This window comes from Pseudoliparis swirei, chromosome 20, assembly GCF_029220125.1.
Source record: "Pseudoliparis swirei isolate HS2019 ecotype Mariana Trench chromosome 20, NWPU_hadal_v1, whole genome shotgun sequence".
In the NCBI taxonomy this organism is placed as follows: Eukaryota; Metazoa; Chordata; class Actinopteri; order Perciformes; family Liparidae; genus Pseudoliparis; species Pseudoliparis swirei.
The window spans coordinates 1501859-1519118 of NC_079407.1; the positions used below are offsets into that span (position 1 = coordinate 1501859).

The 17260-nt window shown below is 47.4% G+C and overlaps 1 protein-coding gene across 1 annotated transcript; it reads left to right on the forward strand.

The window, feature by feature from the left end:
• The first annotated feature begins 219 nt into the window (after window positions 1–219).
• On the forward strand, window positions 220–16076 carry LOC130211025 (alpha-2-macroglobulin-like). The gene is made up of 36 exons (XM_056441609.1): window positions 220–326; window positions 444–624; window positions 1117–1273; window positions 1687–1739; window positions 2113–2133; window positions 2278–2443; window positions 2533–2617; window positions 2707–2857; window positions 3192–3309; window positions 3391–3500; window positions 3576–3743; window positions 3924–4151; window positions 5104–5164; window positions 5250–5395; window positions 5708–5857; window positions 6070–6213; window positions 6305–6398; window positions 6478–6610; window positions 7370–7595; window positions 7966–8092; window positions 8164–8285; window positions 8361–8412; window positions 8759–8842; window positions 12228–12404; window positions 12556–12631; window positions 13024–13180; window positions 13427–13501; window positions 13654–13816; window positions 14186–14370; window positions 14457–14669; window positions 14820–14938; window positions 15038–15128; window positions 15359–15427; window positions 15500–15605; window positions 15702–15743; window positions 15949–16076. The coding sequence occupies exons 1-36, from the start codon at window positions 247–249 to the stop codon at window positions 15951–15953; spliced, it is 4335 nt and encodes a 1444-aa protein (XP_056297584.1). The 5' UTR covers window positions 220–246; the 3' UTR covers window positions 15954–16076.
• Window positions 16077–17260: the final 1184 nt, after the last annotated feature.

Below are 17260 nucleotides of genomic sequence, written 5' to 3' on the forward strand. Positions count from 1 at the left end.
CATTTTCATTATTATGAATGGAATGACAACTATAAATCTGACCCTTTCCCAATTAAATCCTTAACATTGCAGTCATCCCAACTTAATCAACACAAAGTATATTTAAATGACTGAGGAGATACCTGGAATTCCGATGGAAGAGTTTTATGATGTGCGTGGGCGTGGAGTGGGGCTGGACTTCTCTGGCAGAGACATTTAAAAGATCTTGGCTCAGGGTCATCTTCACCAGTATCATCTCAGTCAGCCATGGGTCTCCCTGGGTGTCAGATGTGGACATGGACCCTCTTCTTCAGCTGGATGTTTGTGGGTCGAGCAGCGGCAGGACCGTAAGTTTACCTGAACCGTCTTATTGAACGTGAATCTGTGGGCATCTTTGCTGCCGGTTGGAGTTTCTTCCGTGGCCGATCCAGTGAGCTCTCTTCTGTATGTTTCTGTGGCTGCAGGCAGTACATGGTCGCCATTCCTGCAACTCTTGAATCCGGGGCTGAGACCAAGCTCTGTGCGAGTCTCCTGCAGCCCAACGAGACTCTGGTCATGATCATCACTCTGAAGTCCTCAGAGGAGAACACAACCCTCTTCAAACAGGCGTCCAATAAGGACTTTCATAGCTGCACTCAATTTACGGTGAGCACCATCAGAACCTTAACAGGGATTACGTGAGACGTAAATTACGTTAGCTTGTATTTCCAAAGTAAAATTCCCTTAAGTGAGAAAAGTTACGTTAGCTTGTATCTCCAAAGTAAAATTCCCTTATATGAGAAAAGTTACGTTAGCTTGTATTTCTAAAGTAAAATTCACGTATATAAGAAAAGTTACGTTAGCTTGTATGTTGAAGTAAAATTCATTCATCTATCAAAAGATACGTTAGCTCATTAGTACAATGATCTTTTCTAAGAAAATTTTTTTAAGGTAAGCTCTCACGATTTTATGAATTGCATTCATTGATAATGTGTTTATGAGAATACCACTTTAGAAACACAATGATATTATGCAAAACATACACACAGATTTATAAACTAAAGCACAAATCACATTAAAACAAGTAATATATTCATGAATAATAATTTCTTTCAAAAGTGTTTCTCACCATATCCATAAAACATGTCTTTGTCACAGGTTCCCTCAGGGAAGGATGGAGATGTGCAGGAATTTGAGGTGGAGGTACGAGGCGACACTTATTACTCAAAAGAAGTCAGGAAGGTCCTGATCAAAGTCTATCGTCCAATGACATTCGTCCAAACCGATAAACCAATCTACCTCCCTGGACAAACAGGTAACCTTGAGTTGATGATCTATGATGCTGTTTACAAGATGGTACCACGCTGTATCAAGACAGATTTCCATGATACCAAATACATTAGCATTTAAGAAAAAGTAACAAAGCTCATATTGACAAAGTTTAGTTGGCATACATTAAAAAGTAACATTAGTTTATACGGTAAAAGTTATGTTAACGTATGAAAAAAGTAACGTTAGCATCGATGATAAATGTTACGTTAGCATGGAAAAAAGAAGTTAGGTTAGTTAATATGAAAAAAATTACGTTAGCATGGATAAAAAATGCTTTTACATTGGTATAAATGAAATATTAACTGTTTTCCTGCTGTTAAAAGTATCCACCCTCACATTCCAGATCATATTTAATATGTGAAGCTTCATGTTGAATATTCTCTGTATTTCTCTCAGTGCATTTCAGAGTCATCACGCTGGACTCCAAGTTCACGCCTGCCAATGGGCTGGTGAGTCTTTCCTTTCCTCAGGTGGCATTCACAAAAAACAGTGTTAGTGATACTGTTGGGGAGCGGTGCAGGTTTTAAAGTTACGTAATGAGGTGATCGATGAGCTATGTTTCCTAATCATGAAGCTGTGGGTCAATAGTACAGCAACAGCCCCTATAGGTAGACCTGACTAATCCATCACCTCCTAACACGAGTTTCTTATGGATATGGTATGAATGTAACCTAAGAAGTTCTGTGGATTGAATAACTCCACTGATTTCATGATGAGAAATATCATTCAGTTTCTTTTAATGTAAGTAAATTCATAAGCACTCTGTATGATGAAAGCAATGCAAACCAGCTGTAACAAATCTCCCTGTTTCTTTTTTTTCAGTATGATATCATCGAAATTGAGGTAAGACTAAAAGGAAAATATCCACCCTTTAATATGTTGATTTTCTTCAAACAAATATTTGTTAACCTTGTAAACAAATGATGGTTATTCAGATGAGGTCCTCATGTTTGATCACAAGTTCTTCACAGTCACGTTATTTGACAGGATGCTGACAATAACCGGATTGGACAGTGGCTGAATGAAACGTCCAACAGTAAGATATTGCAGCTTTCATACGACTTGAACTCTGAGGCCCGTGAAGGACACTACCAGGTTATTGTGACGACTGGGTTGGAAAAAATAAATCACAACTTCAAGGTGGAGAAATACGGTGAGATTTGGATTAATTACATTGTTTTACCTTTCTTTCAATCCATTAATAATGAAGCAATAATGCTAATGAACACATTTTGTCCCCAGTTCTTCCTAAATATGAAATAAAAATAAATGCATCCGATGAAGTAGTTATTGATCAGGAGGAAATTAAAGCTGAAGTATGTGCAACGTAAGTAAACTCTTCAGCTCGTTACAATCTTAAATAATCAGGTCCCGTTTGGGGAGTGAATGAATGTTTTCATTCCTACTTCTCATCAGGTATACATTCGGACAGCCCGTTCCAGGCATTGTTGAGGCCAAGATGTGCCGACCTCTAAATCATTACTATCTTCCAAGACCTTCATTCAACATTGACACGCTGGAGGAGGACATTGATGTAGTCGCCCCATGCCACAGTGAGACAAAGCAGGTACGGTCTCATCTCGGCTGAAAAGGAGGCGCATATAAGGCTTACGATGATTAAACCTGCATGGTTTAAAGACTTCAGGGGGTTCCTCAGGGTTCGTTACTAGGGCCCCTGGACTTTGTTTATTTCCGTGTCTACATTTGATTTGTAAGCATATGGAGAGTGAAGGTGTCTCCTCAACTGTACATGTGTAAGTTAAAGTTAGTGACGATGAACATCAGGATGAATATGCTTCTATAACTTCAGTGTTTGAACTGAAGAAGCAAAGTTTACGTAGTAAGGAGTAACACGGGTGTTGAATGGGGGACGTTTTTATTTTATTCGTTGTTCTTTCTAGACGGACAACAAAGGCTGCGCCTCGTTTATCTTCCCGATGTCAGCTTTCACAAGAGTTGCACAAAAGGTTTTGAGAGATAAACTTCAGCTCTCGGTCAAAGTGGAAGAGGAGGGCACAGGCAAGCCTTTAATATTCCATGTCACATTTATATGAGGAGAGAGAATTACTCTGTGCTAAACCAGTTGTTGTTGTTGTGCAGGTATCTCACTCGAGCAAGAGCAGAATATAACGATTTCATATATCGTTGGAAAGCTGTCCTTCACCGACACGCCCAAGATTTATGACCAAGGATCAAACTTTGAGGGAAAAGTAAGTGTCCTTCACTTCTTCGGCGTGATTCGAGTCGCGGCCCTTCTCGGTGATTCGACTGTTTGCTTCCAACAGGTTCAAGCGGTCCATTACAACAAAACCCCCATTGCTGACATGCCGCTGTACCTGTTTGAGGGTGAAAGGTGGTCCTCACGCCGGCTGCAGAATCTCACAACCAACAGCCATGGCGTCGCCTCGTTCACACTCAGCACGGCTGAACTTGTGGGGGACATCCAACTCCACGTAAGTAGGAAGAAGCACTGCACCGGTTTCTCAATATGCTGCAGGGTGCTGCCAAGTGGCCAGTAGCCAGATTGTAACCGTTTTCAGTCTGGTTGTATAGAAGTCTATGCTTCATGTGTTAATCCAAGATGGTGACTGTGAAATCAAGCTCCTTTATAGAGTTTATTTTCTGCTTTCTAGGTGAGCAACTTGCCGGAATACGCCTACGAAGGTTACAGAACGCCGCACTATGAGGCTGGAGAGCACAGCGTGTCATTGCTCCGACTTTCAACTCCACACACTAAAACGATCAGCTTCCTGGAGGTGATGAAAAAGAATAACCCACTTCCATGTGACAGAGAAGAAGTCTTCACCATCCAATACACGGTGGTCGGAGAAGCCCAGGGCTCTGTGGACGTGATGTATCTGGTGAGTGAAGTCTCTCCTTCTGTAACGCCCTGTTCTGAGTGTCTCCCAGGGTCTCCCAGGTTCTCCCAGGGTCTACCAGGGTCTCCCAGGTTCTCCCAGGGTCTCCGAGGGTCTACCAGGGTCTACCAGGGTCTCCCAGGGTCTCCCCAGGGTGTCTTGATTGTTCATTCCCTGCACCTGCTCTCAGACACTCCTCTGTCTCCCTGATCACTCATGCCCCACACCTGTGGGTTTCCCCCTATATGTTCTGCCATCCTTTCCTTGTCCCCGGTGGGATTGTTGTCTTTACTCGTGTCATTTTTCCCAGTCTTTGTTACCGTGATTAACTCCCTATCCACCTTACCTGTGGTGGATTCCTGTCTTAGATTCCAAGTGTTTTGTTTCCAGTGTAAAGTTGCTTCCAACCAGAGTTTTTATGTTGAACCTTTTACTCAAGTAAAGAGAGTTGTTGTTCCCTTTACCCGCTGTATTGCCTGCTTCCTCCTCAGAGGAGCTTTTGCCCCACGAAACCCGTGACATTCGTGACACCTAACGGTTCTCTAAGAGACGACGGGGGATGATGGTTTTATGAAGACTTTTACATCAGATCACTGAAGTCCGGCTCAAAGGACCCGTTTGGTACCTTCAGATGACGTAAAGCACAAACGTCTCACTAGAGCCAGTGTTCCCTCCGGGGCTGCTGGGAGGTCAGGCCGGTCTGAACCCGTTCTCAGTCTTATCTGCTCTGGAGACAGGTGGCGATGGGGAGCTGAGATGGTTCTCTTTGGAGGGATGCGTTATCTGTGAGGTCACCAGTCTAATGAACCAGTTATACAATCCAGTTCCTAAGACATAGATTTGTCTTTACTGACAGAATAAAACACACCATGTTCTTAGTTTCAGGCGCCGATTGAAACACGGGTTTGATTATTGTTTTCCCACTAAACCCCTAAATGTTCCACATTGATTGCAGGTCTTAACCCGAGGAGCCATCGTCATGCAGGGAGTCAAACGGGTCCAAGTGCAAAAATCAGGTGAAGAAACAACCCTTTATTGACATGGTGAATGGAGGCAGGTGAGAGGCGGTCGGGGCTCACAGCAGTTGGTTTGTGGTTTCAGTGAACGAGGGCGAGGTGACCTTCAAGCTGATGGTGTCTCCCGACATGGCGCCAGACGTCCAGGTGGTGGCGTACGCCGTTCTCCCCAGCGAGAATGTGGTGGCTAACAGCGTCGACTTCTCCGTCGAGAAATGCTTTGGTAACAAGGTGAGTGAAGGCTCAGTGACCCGTGGGGAAACATCGGTTTTGTGTCGAGTCTCGGGAGATTGAGTCCGCAGGGTCTCATCTCAATGAAAAGGCCAGTATTTAAATTAAGATGCGAGTTCTTTTTTTTTCTTCAGTAAAATAAACATGTAGGTCAGGAACTCCAGCCTTCAGGGTCAGGATCGCCCATTGGTCAGAACACAGGATCCCAACAAATCTGGTTACGGCGCCTCGGCGAGCGCGGACGCTAATCGTAGCGCTGCAACGCCGCCAGGAAGAGCGGCGGCACTCTGAACGTTGACTCTTCTGTCCCAGGTGTCCCTGGAGTTCTCTCCGTCCTCGGCGGTCCCAGGAGAGGAGGTCATCCTGCAGGTGGCGGCTCAGCCCGACTCGCTGTGCGGCGTGAGCGCCGTGGACCAGAGCGTCCTCATCAAGGAGCCGGGGAAAACTCTGGATGCAGAGAAGGTAGCTGCTGGAGCCAAAGCACAAGAATACATCTGCTTTCTTTCAACCAGTTGACCTTCATGCAGTTTGAAAATGGAAATAGTCAAGATCACGTAAACGTGACGACATGAAGATGAAGGCCCGGTTGTGACAAAGACAGTTCCCCAATTGTCAGATCTGTATAGAAAAACATTTGTCTGGTTACAGCTTCAAAATATACTTTTTCTTTTCAGATATTTGACCTGTTGCCAGTCAAGAAAGTCTCCCACATTCCATACATGGTTGAAGATGTCATTGAATGTTTGCCCGTGAGGCCGAGAAGACACATCATGCCATACCCCAGTGAGCCGAAAGAGGACGCTCATACCGTTTTCAAGGTGTGAATGCACGATATCCTGATGTCGTTTGTCCTCGTATGTTTTGTTGTTGCACATTTCAGTGACGTCTGTTTGTTGTGGGATCATCCAGAGCGTGGGGTTGAAGATGGCAACCAACTTGTTAATCAGAGCGCCTTCGTGCCTCCAGTACAAAGGAAGAGAATACCACCACGGCCACGCATATGGTATTTAAGATAGCTAAATATTTACCAGCCTTAAAGGCTTCCTCTTGTTCTGATGCACTATGTTCTGCTTTATTGTCAGGTTTTCTTCGTTCCGAGTTACATGCTCATGGTGGGATGGGTGGTCCAGGTGGATCTATTGAATCTGAGTCACCAATAGAGACAGTGCGTACTTTCTTCCCTGAGACCTGGATATGGGCCCTGGTGGAAGTGGGGTGAGGTTTTGCACCGCAGTCCTTCTTTCAGACTTCCTACACACATTAATTCCATTGCCATAATGTTCAGCCATTGCCCTTTAGACTTGTTCTTCTTCTTCTACCTGATGATGACTCAAAGAGTTTGTGATGCTCAGAACAATTTGGTAGTGAGGCTTGGTTGGTGTTTAGGGTTCACCAGGGTATTTAGAAAACCCTCCACCAGAGGTCAGTCTCTACCATGGACTGTGTTTAAGAATTGAATGCACTCATTGGTTTGTGGACTGCAGTGTTGAGCACCAGGGGGCGACTCCTCTGGTTGTATAGAAGTCTATGCTTCATGTGTTAAAGCTGTATTCTCTCTCCTGACCACCAGGGGGTTCCTCTGGTTGTATATAAGTCTATATAGTGACTCTACTTCTCTTGATGTATTCCCTCAGTAAACATTGTAAACATGAGTTCATGTCTCAGTCTCTAGTTTCAAGTCTTCTTCTATACAGCATGATGTCATCATTCAGTACTTTATGGTCATTTAGAGTCACACAGACCATAGAGCAGGGGACGCTTTAGGGGCGGGGCTACAAGGTGATTGACAGGTCTCTACCAGTGACGTATACGCCGTCTCTAGGTCACTCCTCCTCAGTCCAGATATTGTCACTTCCTCTTAAGTGGTTGCAAAAAAAACAAAATGGCGACTACCAAAATGACTAAATGTCGGCTTCAAAACATCCAAAAACCAACGAGCTACGTCATGACGACTACGTCGATCTGTTGTTTCAGAGACTCCGGAGTGAAGGACGTGCCCCTCACCGTCCCAGACACCATCACCACCTGGGAGACGGAGGCTTTCTGTCTGTCCCCCCATGGTTTCGGCTTGGCCCCCCGTCAGGAGATCACCGTCTTCCAGCCCTTCTTCCTGGAGCTCACCCTGCCCTACTCCATCATCCGGGGGGAGCACTTCGAACTGAAGGCGACCGTCTTCAACTACCTGAGCAGCTGCATCATGGTAACCCATGTTCACGTGGACTGGTGCTAACATCGCCGTAACGCCGCGGCATCAGATTCAACGCAGATAAACTTCTGTAGGACGTCGTTTGTTACGGGGTGCAATTTCTTTCAATTGGGAGTCAATCTATTTTATTACAATTTTGGAGGATTCCCTCTTGACCAATCGATGGTCTGTGGTGTTTTAACTCCACCTGTATCGTCTCAGATGTAAAAAAAACAGCACAAGGTTCTATCTTCAACTTTTGCTCCTGGAAAACCAAAAAGGAGCCATCGAGTAGTCACGGCGCTAACGCTGAGCCTGATTGCAATAATCCAGGATTTCAGTTATGAACCAGTGTTTTTAATATATTGTTGTGTCTCCTGACCAGGTCAACGTGGCTCCGGCTCCCTCCTTAGAATACACCCTCACCCGCCTCTGCGGTGAGAAGTACACTTTCTGTTTGTGCGGCAACCAGCGGCGGACCGTGAGCTGGACGATGGAGCTCTCAGCTTTAGGTGAGGGTCGAGCTTTTATCCTCAAGCTTTACGCCCCGTTTATATCTGGAATAAGACCTGGTTTTCTTCAGGAGTCGTGAACGTGACGGTGGTCGCCGAGGCCGTGGCGTCCCACATTTCCTGTGACAATGAGGTGGTGAGCGTGCCGAAGAGAGGTCGCATCGACTCGGTCACACGACCTCTCATCGTGAAGGTACTTCACAACAAGACGACTCAGTCAAAGTTCAGCCAGCAGCTGGGAAGTCTCAAATGATTTGTTCCCTCTCAGGCTGAAGGAGTTGAGATGTCAAAGACCTTCAACTGGCTGCTCTGCCCCAAAGGTCAGTGTGTCTACAGCAAACATCCAATCACTGCTGCAGGTCAGGAGGAGGCGGGGCCAGCACACGGCAAACATGTTGCAGGTCGCTTCACTATGACGACAACATTTATTTGATATTTAGTGACAGTGAGGAACTTCCATCTGGTCCTGAACCATTCTCAGTGTAATCCTAATCTTGTATCCAATATCCAATCAAAGTCGACCGGAAAGTTCCTTGTTGTAGTTTAAATACAGTTCATCAACAATGTAGCATCTTCTTTCCAGTAAGACCTGTTTCAGGAACTGATCCACTACATCTGTGAGATCTAAATGACATCTTTGATTGCTGATCTGTGTGTTGTCCACAGGAGAGGCTTTGAAGGAGGAAGTCGACATCCAGCTCCCCGAGGAAGTGATTGTTGGATCAGCCCGTGCTTCAGTCTCTGTCCTGGGTAAACTCCTGAATACATTATTGTTGAGCTTTGCTGTAAACCAAACCATCCATCCTCGTCCTCTTAGTCCGGTCTGGTCTCAGGCAGCAGACCAGCAGGTGACCCAGACTTCCTCTCACCCGCAACACTTTCCAGCTCATTCTGGGGGATCCAGAGGCGTTCAGGCCAGCTGGGAGATATGAATCCTCCAGCGTGTCCTGGTCTTCCCCGGGGTCTCCTCCCATTGGACCCGGTAGACCTCTAAAGGGTCCAGGAGACCTGAACCACTTCAGCTGACTCCTTTAGACACAAAGGAGTAGCAGCTAGAGTCCAAGCTCCCTCCTGATGTCCAAGCTCCTTACTCTATCTCTAAGGCTGAGCCCTACAGAGGAACCTCATCTCCTTACTCTATCTCTAAGGCTGAGTCCTACAGAGGAACCTCATCTCCTTACCCTATCTCTAAGGCTGAGCCCTACAGAGGAACCTCATCTCCTTACCCTATCTCTAAGGCTGAGCTCTACAGAGGAAACTCATCTCCTAACCCTATCTCTAAGGCTGAGCCCTACAGAGGAACCTCATCTCCTAACCCTATCTCTAAGGCTGAGCTCTACAGAGGAACCTCATCTCCTTACTCTATCTCTAAGGCTCCTATAGAGGAAACTCATCTCCTTACCCTATCTCTAAGGCTGAGTCCTACAGAGGAAACTCATCTCCTTACTCTATCTCTAAGGCTGAGCTCTACAGAGGAACCTCATCTCCTAACCCTATCTCTAAGGCTCCTATAGAGGAAACTCATCTCCTTACCCTATCTCTAAGGCTGAGCCCTACAGAGGAAACTCATCTCCTTACCCTATCTCTAAGGCTGAGCTCTACAGAGGAAACTCATCTCCTTACCCTATCTCTAAGGCTGAGCCCTACAGAGGAAACTCATCTCCTTACTCTATCTCTAAGGCTGAGCCCTACAGAGGAACCTCATCTCCTTACTCTATCTCTAAGGCTGAGTCCTACAGAGGAACCTCATCTCCTTACCCTATCTCTAAGGCTGAGCCCTACAGAGGAACCTCATCTCCTTACCCTATCTCTAAGGCTGAGCTCTACAGAGGAACCTCATCTCCTAACCCTATCTCTAAGGCTGAGCCCTACAGAGGAACCTCATCTCCTTACCCTATCTCTAAGGCTGAGCCCTACAGATGAACCTCATCTCCTTACCCTATCTCTAAGGCTGAGTCCTACAGAGGAACCTCATCTCCTTACCCTATCTCTAAGGCTGAGCCCTACAGAGGAACCTCATCTCCTTACCCTATCTCTAAGGCTGAGCTCTACAGAGGAACCTCATCTCCTAACCCTATCTCTAAGGCTGAGCCCTACAGAGGAACCTCATCTCCTTACTCTATCTCTAAGGCTGAGTCCTACAGAGGAACCTCATCTCCTTACTCTATCTCTAAGGCTGAGTCCTACAGAGGAACCTCATCTCCTTACTCTATCTCTAAGGCTGAGCCCTACAGAGGAACCTCATCTCCTTACCCTATCTCTAAGGCTGAGCCCTACAGAGGAACCTCATCTCCTTACCCTATCTCTAAGGCTCCTACAGAGGAACCTCATCTCCTAACCCTATCTCTAAGGCTCCTATAGAGGAACCTCATCTCCTTACCCTATCTCTAAGGCTCCTACAGAGGAACCTCATCTCCTAACCCTATCTCTAAGGCTCCTATAGAGGAACCTCATCTCCTTACCCTATCTCTAAGGCTGAGCTCTACAGAGGAACCTCATCTCCTTACCCTATCTCTAAGGCTCCTATAGAGGAACCTCATCTCCTAACCCTATCTCTAAGGCTCCTATAGAGGAAACTCATCTCCTTACTCTATCTCTAAGGCTCCTATAGAGGAAACTCATCTCCTTACCCTATCTCTAAGGCTGAGCTCTACAGAGGAACCTCATCTCCTTACTCTATCTCTAAGGCTCCTATAGAGGAAACTCATCTCCTAACCCTATCTCTAAGGCTCCTATAGAGGAAACTCATCTCCTTACTCTATCTCTAAGGCTGAGCTCTACAGATGAACCTCATCTCCTTACTCTATCTCTAAAGGTGCGTTCACACCGGACGCGTCGAAAAAATTCTCTACGCGTCTGACGCAGCAGTCTCGACGCGCGTCGAAAAAAGTGTGCTCACACCAGACGCGTCGGACGCGTCGGGGGCGGAGTCATAAATGGGTCGAGGAACGACAGGACCGCAGCGTGCTTCCACTTTTTAGTGGACTGAGCTGCACTCCCACTGCGCTGCTCTCTATCTTCTTCTCTCTTTGATACGTGTCTCTGAGACTTTTCCACCTCCGGCGGCAGATCTCCTCTGCCATGAAACACATATGCCGGCGGTTGGTTGATAGTAAAGTACAACAAAGAGCGAGAATAAAAGCAAATACATACATTCAAAACGTACCAGGTAGTCCCACGGCTTCTCCGACCTTGTTCCACGCTTTATCTTTATAGCTCCGGTTTGGGTAAGCATAAAGAGTTGTATCGTAAAGTTCGGGGTGCCCACAGACGGTGACAATAATCTTTTCCTCCATTTTTTTCAACCGGCAGGACGATGACGAGCGGAGCTGCTCAACGCTGATTGGCTGACGCAACTATGACTCACGCGGCTTTGCTGCCCGAGTTGGGAAATTTCAACTCGCGCGTCGATGAGCTGCGTCTGTTCGCGCTGTTCGCCCCGCGACAAACGCTCTGTTCTGCTGCTTCAAACGCGTCTGACGCGCTGCTCGCTGGGAAATACGCAGCTTCTACGCAGCTGTGCATTGACTTTACATGTCATCTCGACGCGCGTAAAAATGTTGACGCGTCCGGTGACACCATAAGGCTCCTACAGAGGAAACTCATCTCCTTACCCTATCTCTAAGGCTGAGCCCTACAGAGGAAACTCATCTCCTTACTCTATCTCTAAGGCTGAGCCCTACAGAGGAAACTCATCTCCCTACTCTATCTCTAAGGCTGAGCCCTAGGATTGAGTGTTGGATCATAGACCGACCAGTACATTGAGAGCTTTGCCTTCCGGCTCAGCTCCTCTTCACCAGATGGTCCGGTCTTGTTTTCCTGCTGCACCGATCCACCTGTCCATCTCCCGCTTGAGTAAACCAAACCAATCTTTAAGCTTTGAAATGATCATCTGGGATGACAGGCGAGCAAAGAGAGGCTCTCCCTTTAGTAGATACGTGAAAACAACCCACTTCCTCATGAAATAGTAGGAAACTAATTTACGAAATAAAATGAAAAGTCCTTTTTTAATAAGCATCGTTCTGGCCAGATAACAACATGTCTTGACACTTTTGATTCTCGGTGTCTTTGGTAACTTCTGACCTCAGGTCAGTTACATGTTCGGTTTCGTGAGTCTGTGTTTTCATTGGTGCAGGTGACATTCTGGGCCGAGCCCTGAACAACCTTGACGGGCTTCTGCGGATGCCGTACGGATGTGGGGAGCAGAACATGGCGCTCCTCGCCCCCAACATCTACATCCTCCAGTACCTGAGGAACACTCAGCAGCTGACCTCGGCCATCAACGACAAGGCCACCAAGTTCCTGACTGGCGGTGCGTCTCAAACATTTGAGATCTTACATGATGACGCTCATCGTTCCAGTTCAAGGCCCCTGCTGGCGACCTTGGTTCGCTCCTGTTCTTTCCCCTTAACTTCCTGTCATGGAAGCAATCAAGTCCTCAACATGTCTGTCGTGTGACGCAGGCTACCAGAGGCAGCTGAACTACAGGTACGGTGATGGCGCTTACAGCACCTTCGGATCCGGAACGGGGAACACTTGGTGAGAACGCTGCCGATGGATCACAAGATTTAACCCTCCTGTTGCCTTCGGGTCAATTTGACCCGATTCAATGTTTAACCCTCCTGTTACCTTCATATTTACTGACATATTTTACCCTTGGGGTCAATTTGACCCCAGCAATTAAAACCTCCAGAAAATTATTAGAATTAATATTGTTTTCCAAGTTTAAGTGTGAGGTACTTTATGTTTGTTTGTTGACTACCGAAAGAACACCGACATTAAACATTGAATCGGGTCAAAATGACCCGAAGGCGACACAAGGGTTAAACGTGTGTGCACAGGAACCCCAAAGCCCAACGGGGGGTGGAAAGCATGGTGAACGTGACGGTGCTTCCTCTCCTCTTGTTTCCTCCTCTCTCCTTCCTCCTCAGGCTGACCGCTTTCGTGGTGAGATCGTTCACCAAAGCCCAGTCCTTCATCTACATCGACCCCAAGACCATCGAAGGCTCGGTGGTTTGGCTGAAAGAGAAGCAGAAGGAGAACGGCTGTTTCCAACCGTCAGGAAAGCTCTTCAACAACCGGATGAAGGTAAGTGAAGTCAGCTGGACTTCCTGTGGAAGTGTCTGAGGATCACTGAGGACGCTGAAACATCTCAGATCTTCCTCTGAGATCAGAGGCTCGAGAAACATCGACGATGTCCTGATCACACCACCTCCTGACAACTGTATTTACTCGGTGACGTCAACGTTATCCCGTGAGGGGGCGCCGTTACTCCACAAGTTATCCGCAGGGATCAATGTGGTCTGAGGTCTGCTTCCTGTTTCCTGTCTGCAGGGCGGCGTGTCTGACGAGGTGACGCTCAGCGCGTACATCACTGCTGCCTTCCTGGAGATGAACACGTCCGCAGACGTGAGTAGAACCATGCGACCCCTTCAGCTCAGAACGATCCTCACAAGGACTTCACACAGAGAGACAGCTGCTCAACGTTCTGCCTGGTTAAGTACTGGTTAGGTACCGGTTAAGTACTGGTTAATACTTTCGGAGTCATTGCTTCATCACAGAACCCTGAAGTGAAGAGGAGCCTGTCTTGCCTCAGAGAGTCTTTCGGGGACCTCAGTAACAGCTACACCACGGCTCTGCTGGCGTACGTCTTCACCCTGGCAGGAGACATGGAGGCCCGAGCTCACCTTCTGAAGCACCTGGACTCAGTCGCCCTACACCAAGGTGAGTAGGGAGGCCCTGAAACGCTGCTCTCACGGGAACCGGTTCTCGATGAGTCGAGACCAGAAGTATTGATGAGGTCCGGAGGTGACAGTTGTGATCACAAGATATTCAATAAATGGATAGCATAATCAATGAGATCATTGATGAGCTGAGAAGGAAAGATAAAGGTTGAGAGCTCAAGAAAGACAGTTCAATTCCTTTTTCATTCTCACAATATAATCCAAAAGAACCACAAGAGTATTGAGAAGAGTTCTGGTATCCATCCCATCCAGCGATGCCGTCTCTCACGGAGAGTTTCCTCCTGAAGGAACTCCCTCTGGCTTCGCCTCTGTGATGGAGTTGAACTGTTGCTTCTACGGCTGTTTTCAGGAGGGTTCCTCCACTGGGCTCAGACGGCATCAGACACGTCGGCCTCCCTCTCCGTGGAGATCAGCGCCTACGTCGTGCTGGCTAAACTCAGCGCCTCCCCGACCGCCGAAGACCTGGGCTACGCCGCCGGCATCGTCAGGTGGCTGGCCAGCCAGCAGAACTACCGCGGCTTCTCCTCCACACAGGTCAGAAAGAGCGGACGCATAAAGATGGACTGGAGGTGGGACTCACCACCACAAGAACATTGAAGCATGTGAAGATCTCTCTGTAGGACACCGTGGTGGCTCTCCAGGCTCTGGCTCTCTACTCCGCTCTAGTCTTCAGTCCCAGAGGTTTGAGCACGGTGACGGTCCAGACTCCCAGTGGCCGGCTGACGTTTGACGTGAACCAGAACAACAAGCTGCTCTACCAGGAGGCGGAGCTTCAGGACACGACGGGGAAGTTCAGCCTGGAGGTTCAGGGCACGACGTGCGCTGTGATGCAGGTCAGTGGTCTCCACGTGCACGCCCACCAACACTTGGCTCCATTGCCTCCATTGACCCCCCCCCCCCCCCTTACTCTCCCAACACATTTTGAGTCAATACGTTCCTGAGGTTCTTGGACATTAAACCTCCCGTGTGCGCCTCCTTCTCAGATCTCTCTTCACTATAACGTCCCGCCTCCCGCTGCAGTCACCACTCTCCAGGCGGAGGTCACACCAAAGGCCGACTGCACCAACACAAGACCCAAACTCTCTCTGATGATCAAGACCCTGTGAGTAGTCAGCCAGCAGAAGACCTGGGCTGCGTCTAGCAGCTGGAGCTCCGAGCTCGGCAGCAGGCTGACGTTGCTGTTGTTCTGCTTGTCCTCCAGATACAGTGGAGAGGAGAACACCACCAACATGGTGATCCTGGACATCAAGATGCTCTCCGGCTTTGTCCCAGACCCTGAGTCTCTGAAGAGCGTGAGTTGTTACATGGAGGTTCACCTTGAGGCTCTTCCTCGTGACTACGTGGCTCTCAGTGCAGACCGTAGTCTGTTCTTAGGGGGTGGAGCTAGTGGGCGTCTCTCATTGGTCGGTTGGGGTTTGAAGGCTCCAGCTCGGCTTCTCGGGGGTATTGTGTGGATGCAGCTCAGTAGAAATGTGTTCAGCTGTTGTTGAGGAAGCAGCGGCTGACTGTCGTCTCCTCGCAGCTCAAGCGGGCCATAATGGTGGATCGAGTGGACCAGAACGGGGACCACGTCCTGCTGTACATCAAGGAGGTGAGAGCAGAACCCTCAGCCTCAGGGGAACCGACAGTCCGTGCTCACCGTGTCGTCTGTTCCTCTCAACAGCTGGAGAAGGACTTGCCCATCTTCTACAGGCTGGACCTGATCCAGGAGCTCCGAGTGGGGAACCTGAAGCCGGCCGTGGTCAAGATCTACGACTACTACCAGCCGAGTAAGACCCGAAGACCCCCACGAGCTCCGCCCTTCATCAGAGTATTGACTCAGGACATGTGTTGACCCGTCTCTCTTCCTCTTCCTCTGCTCTCAGGTGACCAGGATGACATTGAGTACTCCTTCCCCTGTTTCTCAGGTAAACAACCGGTCACAACACGCTGCTCTAGGTGTTGGCTTCAAACACAAAATGTCATTTCAGAGCCAAAAACCTTTTCATTGCTCCTCAAAACGTGTGCACAACATTCTGGAGATAAATCCATAGATTATTATAAAGTGGAAACCTTTAGGCTCAAACCAAATCCTGCAAATAGCTCATGTGATTGTTGTGTGACGTGTTGCAGGTTGAACTGGAGGAGGGGTGAGTCCTGATGAGCACCAAGTCTACAGACAGGCCTCACACAGCAGCAGTGCTCTGATACAGCCGAGGAACACAATGCATGATGGGAAATAAAGTCATCTGATGTGGAAATGGCTCTTATTGTCTTTTGTTTCATCTCAAAATGAAGAAAGCTTTTATGGTCCAAACTAATCCTGGTCAAGACTCAGAAATACTGAAACATGGTCAACAAATGTCGGTCTAAGATTAGAGGTTTTCTAAAGGGACTCTGGTGGTGGACAGCACTACCACCTTTGTCCACAGGGGGCGCCAGAATCAACACAATAAGAGTTCATTGTATTAAATATGAATCCCATCAAAAGAAATATAAAGAAATAGATATAACTGTTACGCCCTTGAATAAGGGGAGAAATAATCACATGAGCGATGTTGTGGTGTTATCTCAGCAAGCTGGTCTATAATCACTTAAGACACATTTACAATATACACATTAACAGAACACACAGCATGTTACATAGAAGCTTTATTAACCGATGAATTAACCAACATAACTGCATCACAGTGATGAGCCTAGCTAACGAGCTAGTCGGTGCTAGCTAACGAGCTAATCAGCGCTAGTGCTAGCCAGCGAGGTAATCGGCGCTAGCTAACGAGCTAATTGGCGCTAGCTAACGAGTTAATCGGCGCTAGCGCTAGCTAACGAGCTAATCGGCGCTAGCGCTAGCTAATGAGCTAATCGGCGCTAGCGCCACATGTACGAATACCCATAACACTGTTGTCTCTCTGAACTTATTTTAAAACAACATATACATTCTCTCGTCACCTTGGACTCATCAGGAAATCATTACAATCATTTCACCACTGTAGAACATTACCTGAATAAGGGGAGAAATAACCACATGAGTGATGTTGTGTTTTCTGGTTCACTTGAATGAGGAAAACACCGCGAATCCCCCGAGTATCCAGGCGCAGCCAAAAGTAATCGATCCCAGATACCTGATCAGGCTACTCAGTAGATGACTGATAAAACAATTACCAATCATCCCTCAACACAAATAGATCAAATACAACATGGACAAATCACTATTCAAAATAATGACAGATTATCAACAATAGCGTTTGCTCCTGTCACAGCTGCAGTTTGTCAGGTCCACCAGAGGAGTCGCCACTGAGCAGTTTGGAGAACAACCAAAGAAGAAGTCGTCTCTATTCACAGCTGTCTACGGGGTTGTTGTTGTTGTTTGTTTGCCACTTAAATGTCCATTTATTCTCTTTTAGATATATTCTGCACAGCGGCGGAAAGTGTGATCTTACAA